General features: G+C 34.8%; 1 protein-coding gene and 1 non-coding gene across 3 annotated transcripts in view; one reads left to right on the top strand and one right to left on the bottom strand.

Annotated features, from left to right (window-relative positions):
- Positions 1–15955, bottom strand: part of ELP4 (elongator acetyltransferase complex subunit 4) — a 247008-nt gene that overhangs the window by 208836 nt on the left and 22217 nt on the right. For both annotated transcript variants that reach the window (XM_032359364.1, XM_032359365.1), the window contains exon 3: positions 6532–6653. In XM_032359364.1, the coding sequence (XP_032215255.1) occupies positions 6532–6653 (122 nt within the window). The remainder of the gene's footprint in view (positions 1–6531; positions 6654–15955) is intronic.
- LOC116600381 lies at positions 1146–1286 on the top strand. The gene has a single exon (XR_004289606.1). It is a non-coding gene; the product is annotated as a U4 spliceosomal RNA (small nuclear RNA).

Genomic DNA, 15955 nt, shown 5'->3' with positions numbered 1-15955 from the left:
CAGCAATATTTGCCTTGGTTATAGGTTCCAGAAATCCCCAATCATACATCATAAAATTAAAAACAAACAATTATAGCATCCCCCACGACCCCGATGTTGTATCTCTAAAGACTGTTAATGCCTTGGTTTTGGTCATTCATTGTTGGGCTGTTAAATACAAATGACTCTAATATAACTCTAACTGAATTAGGAACACTGAAATCTTGGCTGAATAATATGCAGAAAAAACTATTATCTATATTAGTCCTTAACATCTCATTTTAATCTCATTTTAAATTATACAAAATATTTTATTTTCCTCAGAGGGATGTTAAAAACTTTGTCTGTCCACTGGTATTATGAGAATTTAAATAATTATAATTTTTGCAGCCATAATTTTTGAATTCAGTCTATTTTAAACTTGTGAAAACTAAGTGGACCACATTAAATGTATATAGGTTAAAAACAATACTTTTTGTGCTTTCTTAATAGAAAAATGAGAATGGAATATTATTTTTTTAAATTAAATTGTTTTAGTATTACAAAATAAAAAGGAAAGAAATATGAAAGAAATATGAAATTTTTAGAATCATTAATTTAAGAAATATTACTGATGAGTGAAAGTTCTGTTAACTCAAAAGCTAGATAGGGGTGGGCACCTGGCTTTGGCTCAGGTCATGATCCCAGAGTCCTGGGATCAAGTCCCATATCAGGCTTCCCCCACTCTGCAAAGAGCCTGCTTCTCCCTCCCCCTCTGCCTGCCACTCCCCCTGCTTGTGTACTTGTGCTCTCTCTCTCTCTGTCAAATAAATAAATAAAATCTTAAAAGAAAAAGAAAAAGAAAAAGAAAACAGATGGGGGCATCTGGGTGGTTCAGTTGGCCAAGCAACTGCCTTTGGCTCAGGTCATGATCCCAGAGTCCTGGGGGGAGTCTGCTTCTCCCTCTCACCTTCCCCCTGTCATGCCGTCTTTCTCTCTCTCTCCCATTCTCTCTCTCGGGGGGAAAAAAAAAGATATATTTTCAGAGAAGAGCTATATGAAATGCAAGTACATAAGTAAAGTAAACCTAAAATAAAAAACTGTTCTGGGCTACTCCTTATAAATACAAGAATGAAAATATGCTTAAGATCATTAGGTTTTTGTGGATGCATTTTAATGTCTTTGATAGCTTTGCGCAGTGGCAGTATCGTAGCCAATGAGGTTTATCCGAGGCGCGATTATTGCTAATTAATGTCTTTGATAATATATTAAGTACACAAGATTGGGTAAAACTGATTGGATGACATTAGAAAACATTCTTCATAAAACCACCTAAGCTGCTTCAAAAGACATACTGGACCAGAAGGACTTACTAGATACATTCAGAACATCCCATCCTAAAACATCACATATACATTCTTTTCATGTGCACATAAGACATTCTCCAGAATAGATCTCATATTAGATCATAAATCAGGCCTCAACAAACAAAAAAATACTGAAATCATATCATGCACCTTTTCTGACCAAAATGCTATAAAACTAGAAGTCAACCACAAGAAAAGAAAAAACTAGCAAGACCACAAACACATGAAGGTTAAACAATGTGCTACTAAACAATGAATGTGTCAACCAGGAAATCAAAAAAGAAATTTAAAAATATATGGAAACAAATGAAAGTGAAAACGCAATGATCCAAAACCCCTGCAAGGCAGCCACAGCAGTCCTAAGAGGGAAGTATGTAGCAACACAAACCTACCTCAAGAAGAAAAATCTTAAATAAATAATCTAACCTTACACCTAAAAGAGTTAAAAACAAAACAAAACAAGAAATGAGGCCAAAAGCCAACAGAAGGAAGGAAATAATAAAGAACTGAGCAGAAATAAATGATATAGAAATGGAAAAAAAAAACAACAAACAGATTAGGAAAAACAGGAGCTGCTAATTTGAAAAATTAAAAAAAAAATTGGTAAACCTCTAGCAAGACCTATCAAAAAGAAAAGAAAATAACAACCAATATCACAAAATACAATTAATTATAAGAGATTATTATGAAAAACCATATACCAACAAATTAGACAAACTGAAAGAAATGGATAAATTCCTAGACACATACAAACTACCAAAACTGAAACAGGAAGTAATAGAAAACTTGAACAGAACAATAACCAGCAGAGAAATTGAGTCAGTAATCAAAAACTTCCAACAAATAAAAGATAAGGACCACTATGATCGTTTATATGTCTATTACTCAGAAAAAAATAAAAAATTCATTACAGTAACATATCTCTTTCTTTCCCTTTTACTTAATTGTGAGCAACACACATCTGAAAAAATAAAAAATTTAAATAGAACTGATGTTAAATCCTGTCCCATTTGACTGGTATATCTTAATAAAGCAAATGTGAAAAATTTTATGTCCATTCACATACTGCATATAACACTAATTGTAAAGATTACTAAATTCGAAAAGAAATGTGTTTAACATGTTACGTCTTTTCAGACAAGTTATTTACTTAAATTTAAATATGAATTTTTGTTACAGAAAAACTATCATAAGGTTGTTGATAAATATTTTGAACATGAAACATTGCATTCAGATAAAACTCTGTGAGAACTGGAATAGAAAATATGAATTCAAGGCAAAGATGATTGATGTAAAATTTCCAGATGTTAAAAAGAGCTCGCTTATGTACATATATTTCTAGAAATAATGGTACTGACATCAAATTGTGATGTTATTTAGATTCAGTTGGATACACTTAGAAGGCTGATTTAAAAGTATTTTAACTAAAACTACAGTATTTATAGAGGCGCCTGGGTGGCTCAGTCAGTTGAACAGCTGACTCTTGATTTCAGCTCAGGTCATGATCTCAGGGTCCTGTGGCTGAGCCCCGAACTCAGCAGGAAGTCTGCTTGAGATTCTCTCTCACTCTCCTCTCCCCCCATGCACATTCATGCACATGCACATTTTGAACAATATTTACAATAACATCGTTTACAACTAAATAATCTCATAACTGCAATTTTTACATAACTTTGTATATAAACAGATATATAATTAAAATTTTTTTCATAAGTGTGAAAGCAAAAAGGTGGAAAGATCACTGTACTTTACTATCTGTACAACTGGCCAAGATATAGAATGTGAGGTGATAATCATTCAATTCATGTTAATAATAAATGTGAAATTCTTCATGTAGGTTTTAAATGTTATCTTTGTATTTTTAATAAGACTGTATCAGTCAGAGTTCTCCAGAGAAACAGTTCCAGTAGGATATGTGTATATACATATGTGTATATATATTGCTTTGTTTTATACAAAATTATATATATAAGTAACTGTATGTACATATTATATATGTAATTGTAGTTTAATACAAAAAGATTTATTATTATTATTATTATTATTTTTTAAAAAGGGTTGGCTAATAGTATTAGGGAAGCTGACAAGTCCCCAGGTCTGCAGGATGAGTCATTAAGCTAAAGACCCAGGAAAACAAACAAACAAACAAAAAAGCTAAAGACCCAGGAAAGCTGATGGTGTAGTTCACATCCAAATGTTGGCAGGCTTAAGAATCAGGAAGAATGGATTTTTTTAGTCTGAATCAAAGGCAGGAAAAAGCTGATGTTCAGATTTGAAGGCAGTCAGTCAGAAGGAATTTGTTCTTAGCTGAGGGAGGGTTAGTCTTTTAGTTCTATTTGTACCTTCTACTGATTTGATGAGGCCCACTCACATTAGGGATGGCAATCTGCTTTACTTCATTTACCAATTTAAATTAAGTATTTTTAAAAAATTTTGTTTATTTATTTAAGAGAGAGAGCATGAGCAGGGGAGAGGGTCACAAGGAGAGGAAGCAGCAGACTCCCTGCTGAGCAGGGAGCCTGATGTGGGGCTTAATCCCAGGACCCTGGGATCATGACCTGAGCCGAAAGCAGATGCTTAATCGCTAAGCTACTCAGGCGCCCCTACCAATTTAAATATCAATCTCATCCAGAAACACCCTCATAAGAGTACTTAGGATAATGTTTGATCAAATATCTGGGAACCTTGTGGCCCAGTCAAGTGGACACATAAAATTAACTATCACAAGTCCACCCCTTGTCAACCTGGCACCTATACATATTTCCTTAAACTATACTTAAGCTCCAGATGAAGACAATATGTCATAATGACACATTCCTAGATGAGTCTCCTAATGCTGTCTTAACCTGGGTTCCTTTTTACCGCACTACAGCCTAGGAACTGTATAATGCCAGCGAAGTTCCAGAACTCCCTTTGTATATTCTGGATCTCTCTGGCACCTCTGTCCTTTATTATTTGATGCCTGATGTCTTGAAAACTGTTGTTTAATATATTTTGCCCTGTTTTTTAGTTGGTTCAGGGATAAAGAGAAATCTGACCCTCATTAACATATCTTGGTCAAAAGTGCAACTTTTTAAAAGTCTACTTTTTTTACTCTAATTTTATATAGTTTTTACAGTATCATAAAATTGTTCCATGAATAAATGTTTGCAGAACCTAACTACTTACATAAATAACTAGATGTTTTAAGAAATCCTAATTTTTAACTTCACTCCTTCACATAATTCAACGGAGGACAAGTAAAGTACCTTTAGATTTTTAATATTAACTTGTCCAAATTCAAGGTACCTAGGAAAGGTGTTAGGGATTAGTTTTCAAATAAAAATTGTAATTCTCTAAAGCAAAATGTGTTGGTATATTGATTAGATTTTAACATCAGTTGCCTAGGTTGCAGGAGACAAGAAGGAAGAATAAAACACTTTATTTTGAAAAGAATATATAGTTGATTCTTTAACCACACAAGTTTGAACTACACAGATCTACTTAAATGTGAATATTTAAGATAAATACAGTACTGTAAATGTATTTTCTCTTATGATTTTCTCAACAACATTGTCCTTTCTCTAATTCACTTTATTGTAGGAATATAGTATATAATACATATAATATACAAAATATGTATTAATAGACAGTTTATGTTGATAGTAAGGCTTTCGATCAGTATTAGATGGAAATACTATTTTGGGGGAGTCAAAAGTTATACGTAGATTTTTTTAAAGATTTTATTTATTTATTTGACAGAGATCACAAGTAGGCAGAGAAGCAGGCAGAGAGAAAGGAGGAAGCAGGCTCCCCGCCGAGCAGAGAGCCCAACGTGGGGCTCGATCCCAGGACCCTGGGATCATGACCCAAGCCAAAGGCAGAGGCTTTAACCCACTGAGTCACCCAGGTGCCCCATAAGTTAAATGTGGATTTTTAACTGTGCAGGGGATCAGTGTCTCTAACCCCCATGTTGTTCAAAGGTCAAGAGTTATCCTGCTTCTGGCCTGGGAAAAATTGCCTACATGGCTATAAAGATGTTTGATATAAAATCTTAGTCTCCATACTATGGTGGAATGTGTCATGAAGAGCTTGTACAGCTTCTTTAGATGATAATCTTGGCCTTTATTGTTCTTACCAAGCATAGTACTGTCCAGAAATTGATCAGAATAATTAAGACCAGGGAAAAGAAACAAAAGAAGAAATGAAAACATCAAGAAAATATTACAAAAGCCAAACACCAAAAATAAGAACAAAGGAAAACAGGCTCTGTAACCAGAAGAAAATCATTTGGAAAATTATACAAAGATTTCTCCTTTGGATTTAATGACCAAATCTGACCCATATGAAAGAATCGTGTTAGTTTTACCTCAGCATTATATAACTTTTTTATAGTGGGTATAGGAATTTGTTGGTGTCTGCTGAAATCTATGGTATATTAGTACTTACTATGCTACAAATTCTTCATAAATGAATTAGTTATTTGTTATTTTGCAGACCATGCACTGAAATGAAAACATCCTAAGGGAGAAAATAACTTTAGATTCTATCTTCTGTTCAAACAACGGCTTAAGTTGTGTTCCTGTTCTGGACAAAGGAATTAAGAATTTTAAAACTGAGGATTGTCCTCTCTGAGATGTAATGTGTGTTTTGGCTTCAAAAAGATAGAGTATATCAGTCACATATTTTATTATTATTGTTTTTTACTTGGAAAAGAGTAATTTCTGGTAGTCTTAAAGCAAAATGAGATTAATAAATGAGTACTTCCAATTTCTGTAGCTTTCTTCTAATTTATGTCTTTAAGATACTGGTAATATAATATCAGATAATATGCTGTTGTTTTCCTTTACTTTTTACAGAGTTATCTTCTTATGACTATAGTAATAACTTTATTTATTGTCAGTTTTTAGTAGCTTATTAATATTGTTCCCAATGCCAGTATCAACTTAAAGTTAAAAGAATTGTCCACAAACACTAATTTAAAAAGTGAAACTACATCTTTAAATAAATTTGATACTTTTCTTTAAGAGAAAAAAAATACATGTATGGTCACATTAATTAATTTAAATATGGTTTTTAGATAAACGAATACCTTGTTTACCTAAAATTTTCATAAAATTTTATGTATATATTTTGTTTACATACATCTTGTTTATATAAACATATAAGCAATATTTTTTCATGAAATGTTCAAAATGCAATATTTTTGCATTTGTATATTCTATACCTGTAAAATATCAGCAGGGTCTTCTTTTGCAGATGCAACCAACAAAGTATGCCCATTGAGGATTCCTTCTGCCAGGAAAAACTTGAAGAGCAAAGAAGAGTAAGTATTATATTTATCCTCTTCTGAAAAAAAAGAAAAAAATTATAGTCAGTATCCTACCATATGCCAAGCACACTCAGATGTTTTAACAATTTTCCTCCTTAAAACAAGTATATAAAATGGGGTAATAATTGTCTTCCTAAAAAGTACAGATAGATAGGCTAAGAGACCTAGCTGGATAGTCCATGGGAAGTGAGTACTTCTAATATAGTTTGATTTCAAAATTATTCTCCATCCTCTACTCCATCTCTGAGATCCACAAAATGTAGAGGGTTACATATGATTATAGAAAAAAAAAAAAAGGACTTTCTTTTTCTGTTTCAGGCATTGCATCTCTAAAATACCTATTCTTACCTACCAACCAGTTTGTAAACTCACACTTCATTTCTTACATGTCATAATAATTAAGCACTTAAGTGTATGTAGCCTGAAGATTAGTATTTATAAAATTTGTAAAAATAGTATTACTTCTACATTTGTGTTTTAGGTTTTAAATTCAATAGCAATTTAAAACTGAAGACTAATCTGAGAGTTCTTAAATTTGTACTAAATGTTTTCCGAATAAACAGTTCTTTGACCTTTTATTATTCCTTCACCCTCCCTTCTTTCTGATTTTTTATGAAAAAAAATCATACACCAGGTTTCTTTGACAAAATGTGTTAATATTTTTGAAATTTTGTGATATAATATAAACTCAAGTATATCTTTGTTTTCTAATATTATTGATAAGCTACATGCCTACACTTTTATATCACCTTTCTTTCCTTTAATACTTTGAGACATAAAGAGACAATGGTATATTTACTGAATTATTCAAAAAAAGAGAAGCCTTTATTAATTCAACAAATATTAATTGAATTCCTATGTCAGGCATTGTTAATATCTGTAAAAACCACACTGTTAAAAAATATTCCTAAGAAAGTTTGGACTTGTGGTAATGTTAGCACTGTGCACAAAGCCCCTTGCAGCTTTAAGTATAAAACCTGAATAAAATACCATTAAAAAATAAATATTTAAAGGCACTGCAAAGCAATTAAAAGAAGACATCAACCACAGCAGTTTCCTTTTGAAAGACTGTGATCCTGACATGTAAAAACTTCAAGTTTCTGGCGCTTATTTTTTTTTTTTTTTTGCAAAAAAAAAAAAAGCTCCCTTAGCTCTGTCAGCTCTAGGTCATATACTTTCCAGCTTAAGGTGGCAGAATGTAGAGTTCAGTATTGTCAAAATAGCTGAAACTTTAGGAGAAAAATCCTTGAATTAAGAGTGCTCTGCAAAATTCACCAAATGTGCCCAAATCTGTGGTTGACCACTAAGCAACCAATGCATGAGTGAGAGAAAAATCAGTAAGTAGGTAAGAGAGAACAGTTTAGTTGAAAGACAACTAAATCTTGTGAGATTTACAAATCTGATGCTCCTCTGAAGGCATGCATTTCCCAATGAGCAGAATCTTGTAATAAAGAAAGTTGAAGTCGGGGTGCCTGGGTGGCTCAGTGGGTTAAAGCCTCTGCCTTCGGCTCAGGTCATGATCCCAGAGTCCTGGGATTGAGCCCCGCATTGGGCTCTCTGCTCTGCAGGGAGCCTGCTTCTTCCCCCACCTCTCTCTCTGCTTGCCTCTCTGCCTACTTGTGATTTCTCTCTCTCTGTCAAATAAATAAAATCTTAAAAAAAAAAAAAAGTTGAAGTCTTATTGACTTGATGTGGCAAAGGATAAAACTCAGGGCTGAGAACCACAGAAAGCGTGAGCCCCCAAATGTGTGTATAAATTCTGTATAAATATTTGGCTCTCTTCTAAGTTTCTAACAGTAAGGGACAGCCCCATGTGACCAGGTTAAAAAAGCAAAACCTAAAAGCTGTAAAACTGAGCAGAGATACAGAGATACAATCTGTTGCAAAGTATACGGAAGTGAGAATTAATTTAAAATCAGGCAAGTTAACTGTCTATTAAAACAAAAAACCTGAAATCCTCAGGAAAACAGAATGGAATTCAGAATCATTAAAATGCACTTTTTACAATGTGAAGATTTCAATCAAAAATCAGTGAATATGATCCATATTAGGGAAAACACAATGTACAGAAACCGACTCAAAGTAAAATGTATTCAGAGTATTAAAGGAGGGGCACCTGGCTGGTTCAGTCAGTAGAGCATGTGATGCTTGATCTGAGGGCCATGAGTTCAAGTCCCATGCTGGGTATGGAGCCTACTTAATTAAAAACAACAACAACAATAACAACAAAATATTAAAGGATGATATATCAATAAGTGAACAGAAAAGGACTATCAACAGAGAATGAGAAACTATAAAAATGAACCAGATAGAAAATTTAGAGTTTAAAATTATTATTCCTTATATGAGAAATTTATTTGGTAATCACACAAGCAGACTGGAGATGAAGAAAGGAAAAAATAATTGATATACCTTAAGGGAGATCAATAGAAAGTAGGAAATCTGAAGAATAGAGAAAAAAATTTAAGAAAATTGAACAGAACATCAGAGACATGGACCAATAAACAGCAGTCCAAAATATGCTTAAGTGGAGCCCTAGACTTTGGGAGACAGTAAGAAACAGAAACAATCCTTCAAGAAGTGATGACTAAAAATTTCCTAAATTTGATAAAATATTCAATTACAGATCTAAAAAGCACAGGAAGTGTCTCCTAGGATAAATGCAAAAATCCCAAATCTAAGTACCTCATAGTTAAATCTTGGAAGAGGTAGGGAGAAATGGCATGTGACCTACAGTGGTACAATGATAAAATCAACAAGTGATTTCTCATCAGAAACAATAAAGGCTGGAGGATATAATAATTATATATTCCAAGAGTTGAAAAAGAAAAACTTCATCAAAAATTATAAATGTATAAAACATGTTTAAGAATGGAGGTAAAGGGGGCGCCTGGATGGCTCAGTGGGTTAAAGCCTCTGCCTTCAGCTCAGGTCAGGATCTCAGAGTCCTGGGATCAAGGATCAGAGCCCGCACCGGGCTCTCTGCTCAGCAGGGAGCCTGCTTCCCCCCCCACCCCTCTCTCTCTACCTGCCTCTCTGCCTACTTGCAATCTCTCTGTCAAATAAATAAATAAAATCTTTAAAAAAAAAAAAAAAGAATAGAGGTGAAATACCATGTTTATATAGGACAGCAGACCTGTATTAGAGGACGCTAAAAGCTAAAGGGAAATCATACAACATTGTAATCTGCACTTATAGGAAGGAATAAAGAATACAAATCACAACAAATATGGGGGAAATTATAACACTGTATGATCTTACATATATGTACTTATGTGCATGGATGTGTGTATATATGTGTGTATATATATGGGGGGAATAAATTACTTTGTTTCTTAGAATTTCTTTAAAAGTATAACTGTTTAAAGCAAAACTGACAGAACTAAGCAAAGAAAGACATAAATTCAATTTGGAGATTTAATTGTACATTTCTTAGTAATTGTCAGAATAGCTAAGGAAGAAAATCATCAAGAAAATAGAAAATCTGAATGACCTCACAGACCACTTTGGATAATATATGGTTCCAGAATATATATTTAGTCCATCTAGAATGTACACCAAGATAAACCATATGCTATTCCAAAAAACAAGTCCCAATATATTTCCAATACTAAAATCTTACTTCAGAAACTGAAATTTAAAAAATTCTATTTATGATCAATTCCAAAAACACAAAATATTTTGGAGAAATTTGACAATACATGTGAATGAATCAGCTCCACAATGAAAAGTATAAAATATTCTGAGAATAAGTAAAGAAAACCTAAATAACTGGAGAAGTATATCATGTTTAGGGAATATAAGACTCAAATCTTCCCAAATTGATCTACAGATTTAATGGAATTCCAATGAAAGCCCCATAAGATTTTTGGAGAAATTGATAAGCTAATTCTGAAATTTACACAGAAATCCAAAGGTCCTAGAATAACCAAACAAATCTGAAAGTGAAAGTCTATTTCAAGACTTAGAATAAAAGCTACAACAATCAAGGCAATGTGAATTAGCTAAAGGAGAGGCATATAGGTCAATAAAAAAGGATATAGAGTCCAGAAATAAACCCACATAACTGATTTTTTTATAAAGGTGGAGAAAAATTGTCTTTTCAACAAATTGTCCTGGAACAAGTGAATATCCAGATGCAAAAAACAACAAAAACCTCAATCTTACCCTATACTACAAAAAAACAAAAACAAAAACAAAGCCCAAACAAAAAACCCACAACATTTCTATCTTACCTCATACTAATACTCAAATATTATCTTGAAATGGATCACAAAACTAAATATAAAAGCTGAAAAAATAAAACTAATAGTGATTTCTCATTGCTTTTGAGAGAAAGAACTAAATCCTTTCACATGGTCTATAGACTCTGTGGTTGCCGCCACACAATGTGTGTAAATAAAAATATTAGTGTTAAAAGTGGTACAACCCTGTCATCTCCCTATAAAAGGACACGATGCTTCTTTTTTTTAAATTAGTTTTTCATTTTTTTATAAACATATAATGTATTATTAGCCCCAGGGGTACAGGTCTATCTCACCATAGCACATACCCTCCCCAATGTCCATAACCCCACCACCCTCTCCCGAACAACACGATGCTTCTTCAACAACTTTTCAGTAAAGAATGAAAGAAACCTGTTTAATTAGAAAAATAAAAATAATTATTTATAAAATTAAGGAGAGTATTGCATTATTCAGTAAGGGAATGAACTTAGGTAAGGTACTTCATAAACCAGAGAGAGACACCTACAAATAATAAAAAAATACTGAGTGGGGGCACCTGGGTGGTGCAGCTGGTTGAGCATCCAACTCTTGGTTTCAGCTCAGGTTATGATCTCAGGGTCATGAGATGAGCCCCGTGTCGGCTCTGTGCTCAGCATGGAGCCTGCCTAAGAGTCTCTCTCCCTCTCTAATCAATCAATCAATCCTTTTAAAAAGGAAATTAATTATCATTAATGAAGAGTGACAATAAACTAGACAGCGGAATTTCTCTTTTTCTACCTACATTTTAAATGAGTGAGACCTGTAACTCTTTTCTTATCTACATACAATCCCTAGTGACCTTATCTAGACTCATAGCTTAAATTACTATCTCCAGGGACACCTGGGTGGCTCAGTTGGTTAAGCAGCTACCTTCGGCTCAGGTCATGATCCCAGTGTCCTGGGATCGAGTCCCATATCGGGCTCCTTGCTCGGCAGGGAGCCTGCTTCTCCCTCTGCCTCTGCCTGCCTCTCTGCTGCCTGAGCTCGCTCGCTCTCTCTCCCTCTATCCCTGACAAATAAATAAATAAAATCTTAAAAAAAAAAATTACTATCTCCAGTAGCCATGTTACATCTTAATTCTGGACCTTTGCATAAATCATTTCACCTTTTTGGCTAGCTAATTCCCTGAAATCCTCCCAGACCCAAAATAGGTAAACTCATCTTTGGAGAAGCTTTCCTAAAGACTGGGTGAGATGACCACAGTGCCTGGAGCATCTTGTTAACTCCTGCAACAGCATTTAATGGACATATTAAGATGTCTCCATCAAGCAAAAAGATCCTCATGGCAGAGAATTCATCTTACTGCTATATTGCTGTAGTAGGTTCATACTATACATCTAGTAAGTATTTGTATAATTAAGGGAAAAAAAATCGAAAATCTATTTTGTCTTATAAATCAGCCAGATCTACTGTAGTTTTGCTGAAAACACACCCTAGTGTGCATACACACGCGCGCGCGCACACACATACACACACACACACACAAAAGTGTGCACACTCTTAGTTATTGACCCGATTTTTTCGAAGACTCCTATGAGGTAGGCAAAACTCTCGGAAGAAGATCGCCTATTTAGGGTTTAGTTGAAAATCTAAGCTCTTCAAGCTGAAAATCACCATTTTTGTGAAAGAAATTTTGAAGTTGTACACTAAGCATTTAATTAATCTATTTAGTGAATCCCTGTAACACTGGGAAAGCAAAAATGATAAATGATGTGACAGAACTGCCAAAAAGCAAATATAGTTCTGGCCTCAATAGTCTAATTCTTAGCTTGAGAGAGATGGTTGTCCTAGTCTATTCTACAGTAGTGGACCAAACTGACAATAGTCTATTTCATTTGAGGACTTACAGAAACTAAAGCATATTCAGAATGAAGTGAACGGGATGGTAAAGGACTTAAAAGCACAAGACATGGGATATTTAGTTTGAAGAAAAAGAGACCCAAGGGATGCAAGAGAGTTGTCTTCAAATATTTGATGGGCTGTCATATATAAATGGAATCACACAAGAGGTAGAATGAAGCCTAATGGATAGAAACAACAGGAATATCAATTTTTCCTTAATATCAAAGTCCAAAGGAGCTGCCCCTTTCATTGTGCTGAGAATGCTATTAGAGTCACTAACAACTTTCTAATTGTCTATTTTCTTGGAAACTTTAAAATCTTTATCTTATTCTGTCTACTGCAGCTATTACCATGGACAAGTTTCTTCTCAGAACTAGACTCTTCCCCTTTACATGTAACCCCTCTTTTTAAGACACTCTTTGTGCCCAGTTACCCTGTTACTTCAGACATTCTTTATATATGCAAACAGTTTTTATAGAGCTCTTAATTCTGTTGAAACTATAATATGAAATGGTTCTATTTAATTTTTCCAGTTACTACTTTCCCTATGCTATGTCAAATCTTCCTTTTTTCATCTCTTGACATCTAGAGCTAATTCAATTATTTTTTTTCACCAGTTTGTTATTAAAACTTGGAACAGTCAAGTTTAAAACTTGAACATTCTGTAAAAAGCTCTTCCACACCCTTTAGCGCAGACTAAGACTTGGGGCTTGAAAGTCTTAGAGGGGTTCTAAAAGAAAGGAAGGTTCTAAAATACCTCTTCCTCAGGCGCCTGGGTGACTCAGTGGGTTAAGCCGCTGCCTTCGGCTCAGGTCATGATCTCAGAGTCCTGGGATCGAGTCCCGCATCGGGCTCTCTGCTCAGCAGGGAGCCTGCTTCCTCCTCTCTCTCTCTGCCTGACTCTCTGCCTACTTGTGATCTCTCTCTGTCAAATAAATAAATAAAATCTTAAAAAAAAATAAAATAAAATACTTCTTCCTCTAAGTCTTCTTTCCAAGTCCTAGTTCTATTGTTGGGAGAGCAGGGGGACAAAAGTGGCAGTGATCAACTTACATAATTGGCTGTCTGGTTAGGGAGAGATGTCTTTAGCCTCACTATAATCTGGTCTATTTAATATTTAAACCTGCTGCTTTGCAATCTATGAAGTTATGGTGGTTTCCATGTAGGTGGTGAGTGTGGTTTTGTAGGTGGTGTTCAGTTTCATTGCGGCCACATCTGTCATTGAAAAACACTTCCAAGGTGGAATCTAGGTTTTGGAGGGGCTGGTCAGTAATTCATATTAAACTTCTGCTCTGGAAATATTAGTTACTGCTCTCACTATTTCGACTGTTTATACAATCTATCCCAGAGGGCCTCTCTACCTTTTCTACACCAGACACAAAATGGTGTTGTTGTCGAGAATGCTGACAAACTATAAGAGATTTAAGGCAGGCTTCCCCCAAGGACTCTCTCACCATGTACTACTCACTGAGGCCTTATGGGTTCAGAAGTTTAGCAAGTTGGCTGGGAAACATAGATGCCAGTCTCTGCTTTTTGCAAGCATCTTCAATGTCTGTGTCTGATATCCTTGGGAATTGTATCCCCTTACTTGCCTGAATGAGGGATCATTTTTGAACTTGAATGTTGCACTTCTGCTCTCTCCAGTCCTTGCCAATGACATTTGGTAATAGTGGTGATAGTGATGGAGTTATAAGGAAGTAACTGTGGTAGGTCTTTAGGCCTGAAAGGAGATCCCAACTGCAGGAAAGGGGGAACTTAAACCTTTGCCCCTTTGCCTTCTTTTTCTCACTGTGGGCTATAGTCATCAATTCTGAGGTACTCAACATCTTGTTTAAAATAATAAATAGCCAATCTTGACCACTAACTATATGCTAAACATGCAATGCACTTCTCATGCATTAGTTCATTTAATCCTCATAGTAAGTTGTAAGACAAATGTTATTAATCCCTATTTTACAGGTAAAGAAGCAAGGCACAGGGAAAGCAAGCAGCTTGCCTAACGTGACACATCTAGTAAATAGCAGAGCCGTGATTTGAACCTAGGCAGGCTAATTCCAGAGGCTGTCTTTCACGGGATTATTTTCCTTTGTCTATCCCTTAAAGACTGTGCTTTCGCTTTAGATTTCGACTTGTTTTTCTTTTTACTCTAGTTGTTCTTGGTCTTTCCCGGCATCTCAGACCACTGAGAATCTGATGCAAGTTATATGTTATTTGGAAAATGTACACAGTCATACACAAATTTACATATAATTTCAGGGAATTAACAGACCCCCTAAAGTTCCATCTTGGATCCTCCAGGGTCTATAAACCTGGACATTCTGATACATGCCTACGAATGACTTTAACCAAAACATCCACTGAATAAAATACTAGTGAAATAATGTTGAGAAACCCCAAATATTTATCTCTAGCCTAAATTTCATTCTCTTAAAATTCACTATGTTTAAACTGAATTCATGCTTCACCTCAATACTTGCTCTTTCTCTTCCTTTTCTGACTTCACCTAATGGTACTAACTCCAAACTTTCTCGGGCCAAACATCTAGGAATCATCCTACCTCCTGTCACTGCTTTATATTCCACATATTTAGAAAGCACAGATGTAGAGGGGCACCTAGGTGGCAAAGTCAGTAAAACCTGCAACTCTTTATTTTGGCTTGGATTATGATTTCAGCATGTTGGGATGGATCCCCACAGCAGGCTGGGCAATCAATGGGGAATCTGTTTCTCTCCTTACCCCTCTCTCTTTGCCCCTCCCCCGCTCAAATAAATAAATCTAAAAAAAAAAAAAAAAAAGCACAGAGGTAGAAATCAACATTCTTGAGCCAGATCTATTAAAAGAGGAAATATGTAGGGAAATGCTGTATCAGAGCAATCTAAGCATGGCTATTGAGACATTTAGAATCCAACATATATAATGAAATGCAGAAGTAGAAAAGTTAGGTAGCACTGTTATATCAAAATATGGTAGTAAATTTGTGGTTTAATAGTAACATCATCTCATGTTATGATGAGAGTAATGAGTAGTTCCATCACTTCAAATTTTTACTTTATTCCTGATGTACATCCTTCATAATACCTCTTCATTGCTCAAAATACTCCATGACTACCATCACTATAAAGTAACTTTTTTTTTAAAGATTTTATTTATTTATTTGACAGACAGAGATCACAAGTAGGCAGAGAGGCAGAGAGAGGGGGGGAAGCAGGTTC

Source organism: Mustela erminea, chromosome 9, assembly GCF_009829155.1.
Source record: "Mustela erminea isolate mMusErm1 chromosome 9, mMusErm1.Pri, whole genome shotgun sequence".
Taxonomy (NCBI): Eukaryota; Metazoa; Chordata; class Mammalia; order Carnivora; family Mustelidae; genus Mustela; species Mustela erminea.
This window is presented reverse-complemented; position numbering and strand designations above follow the sequence as displayed.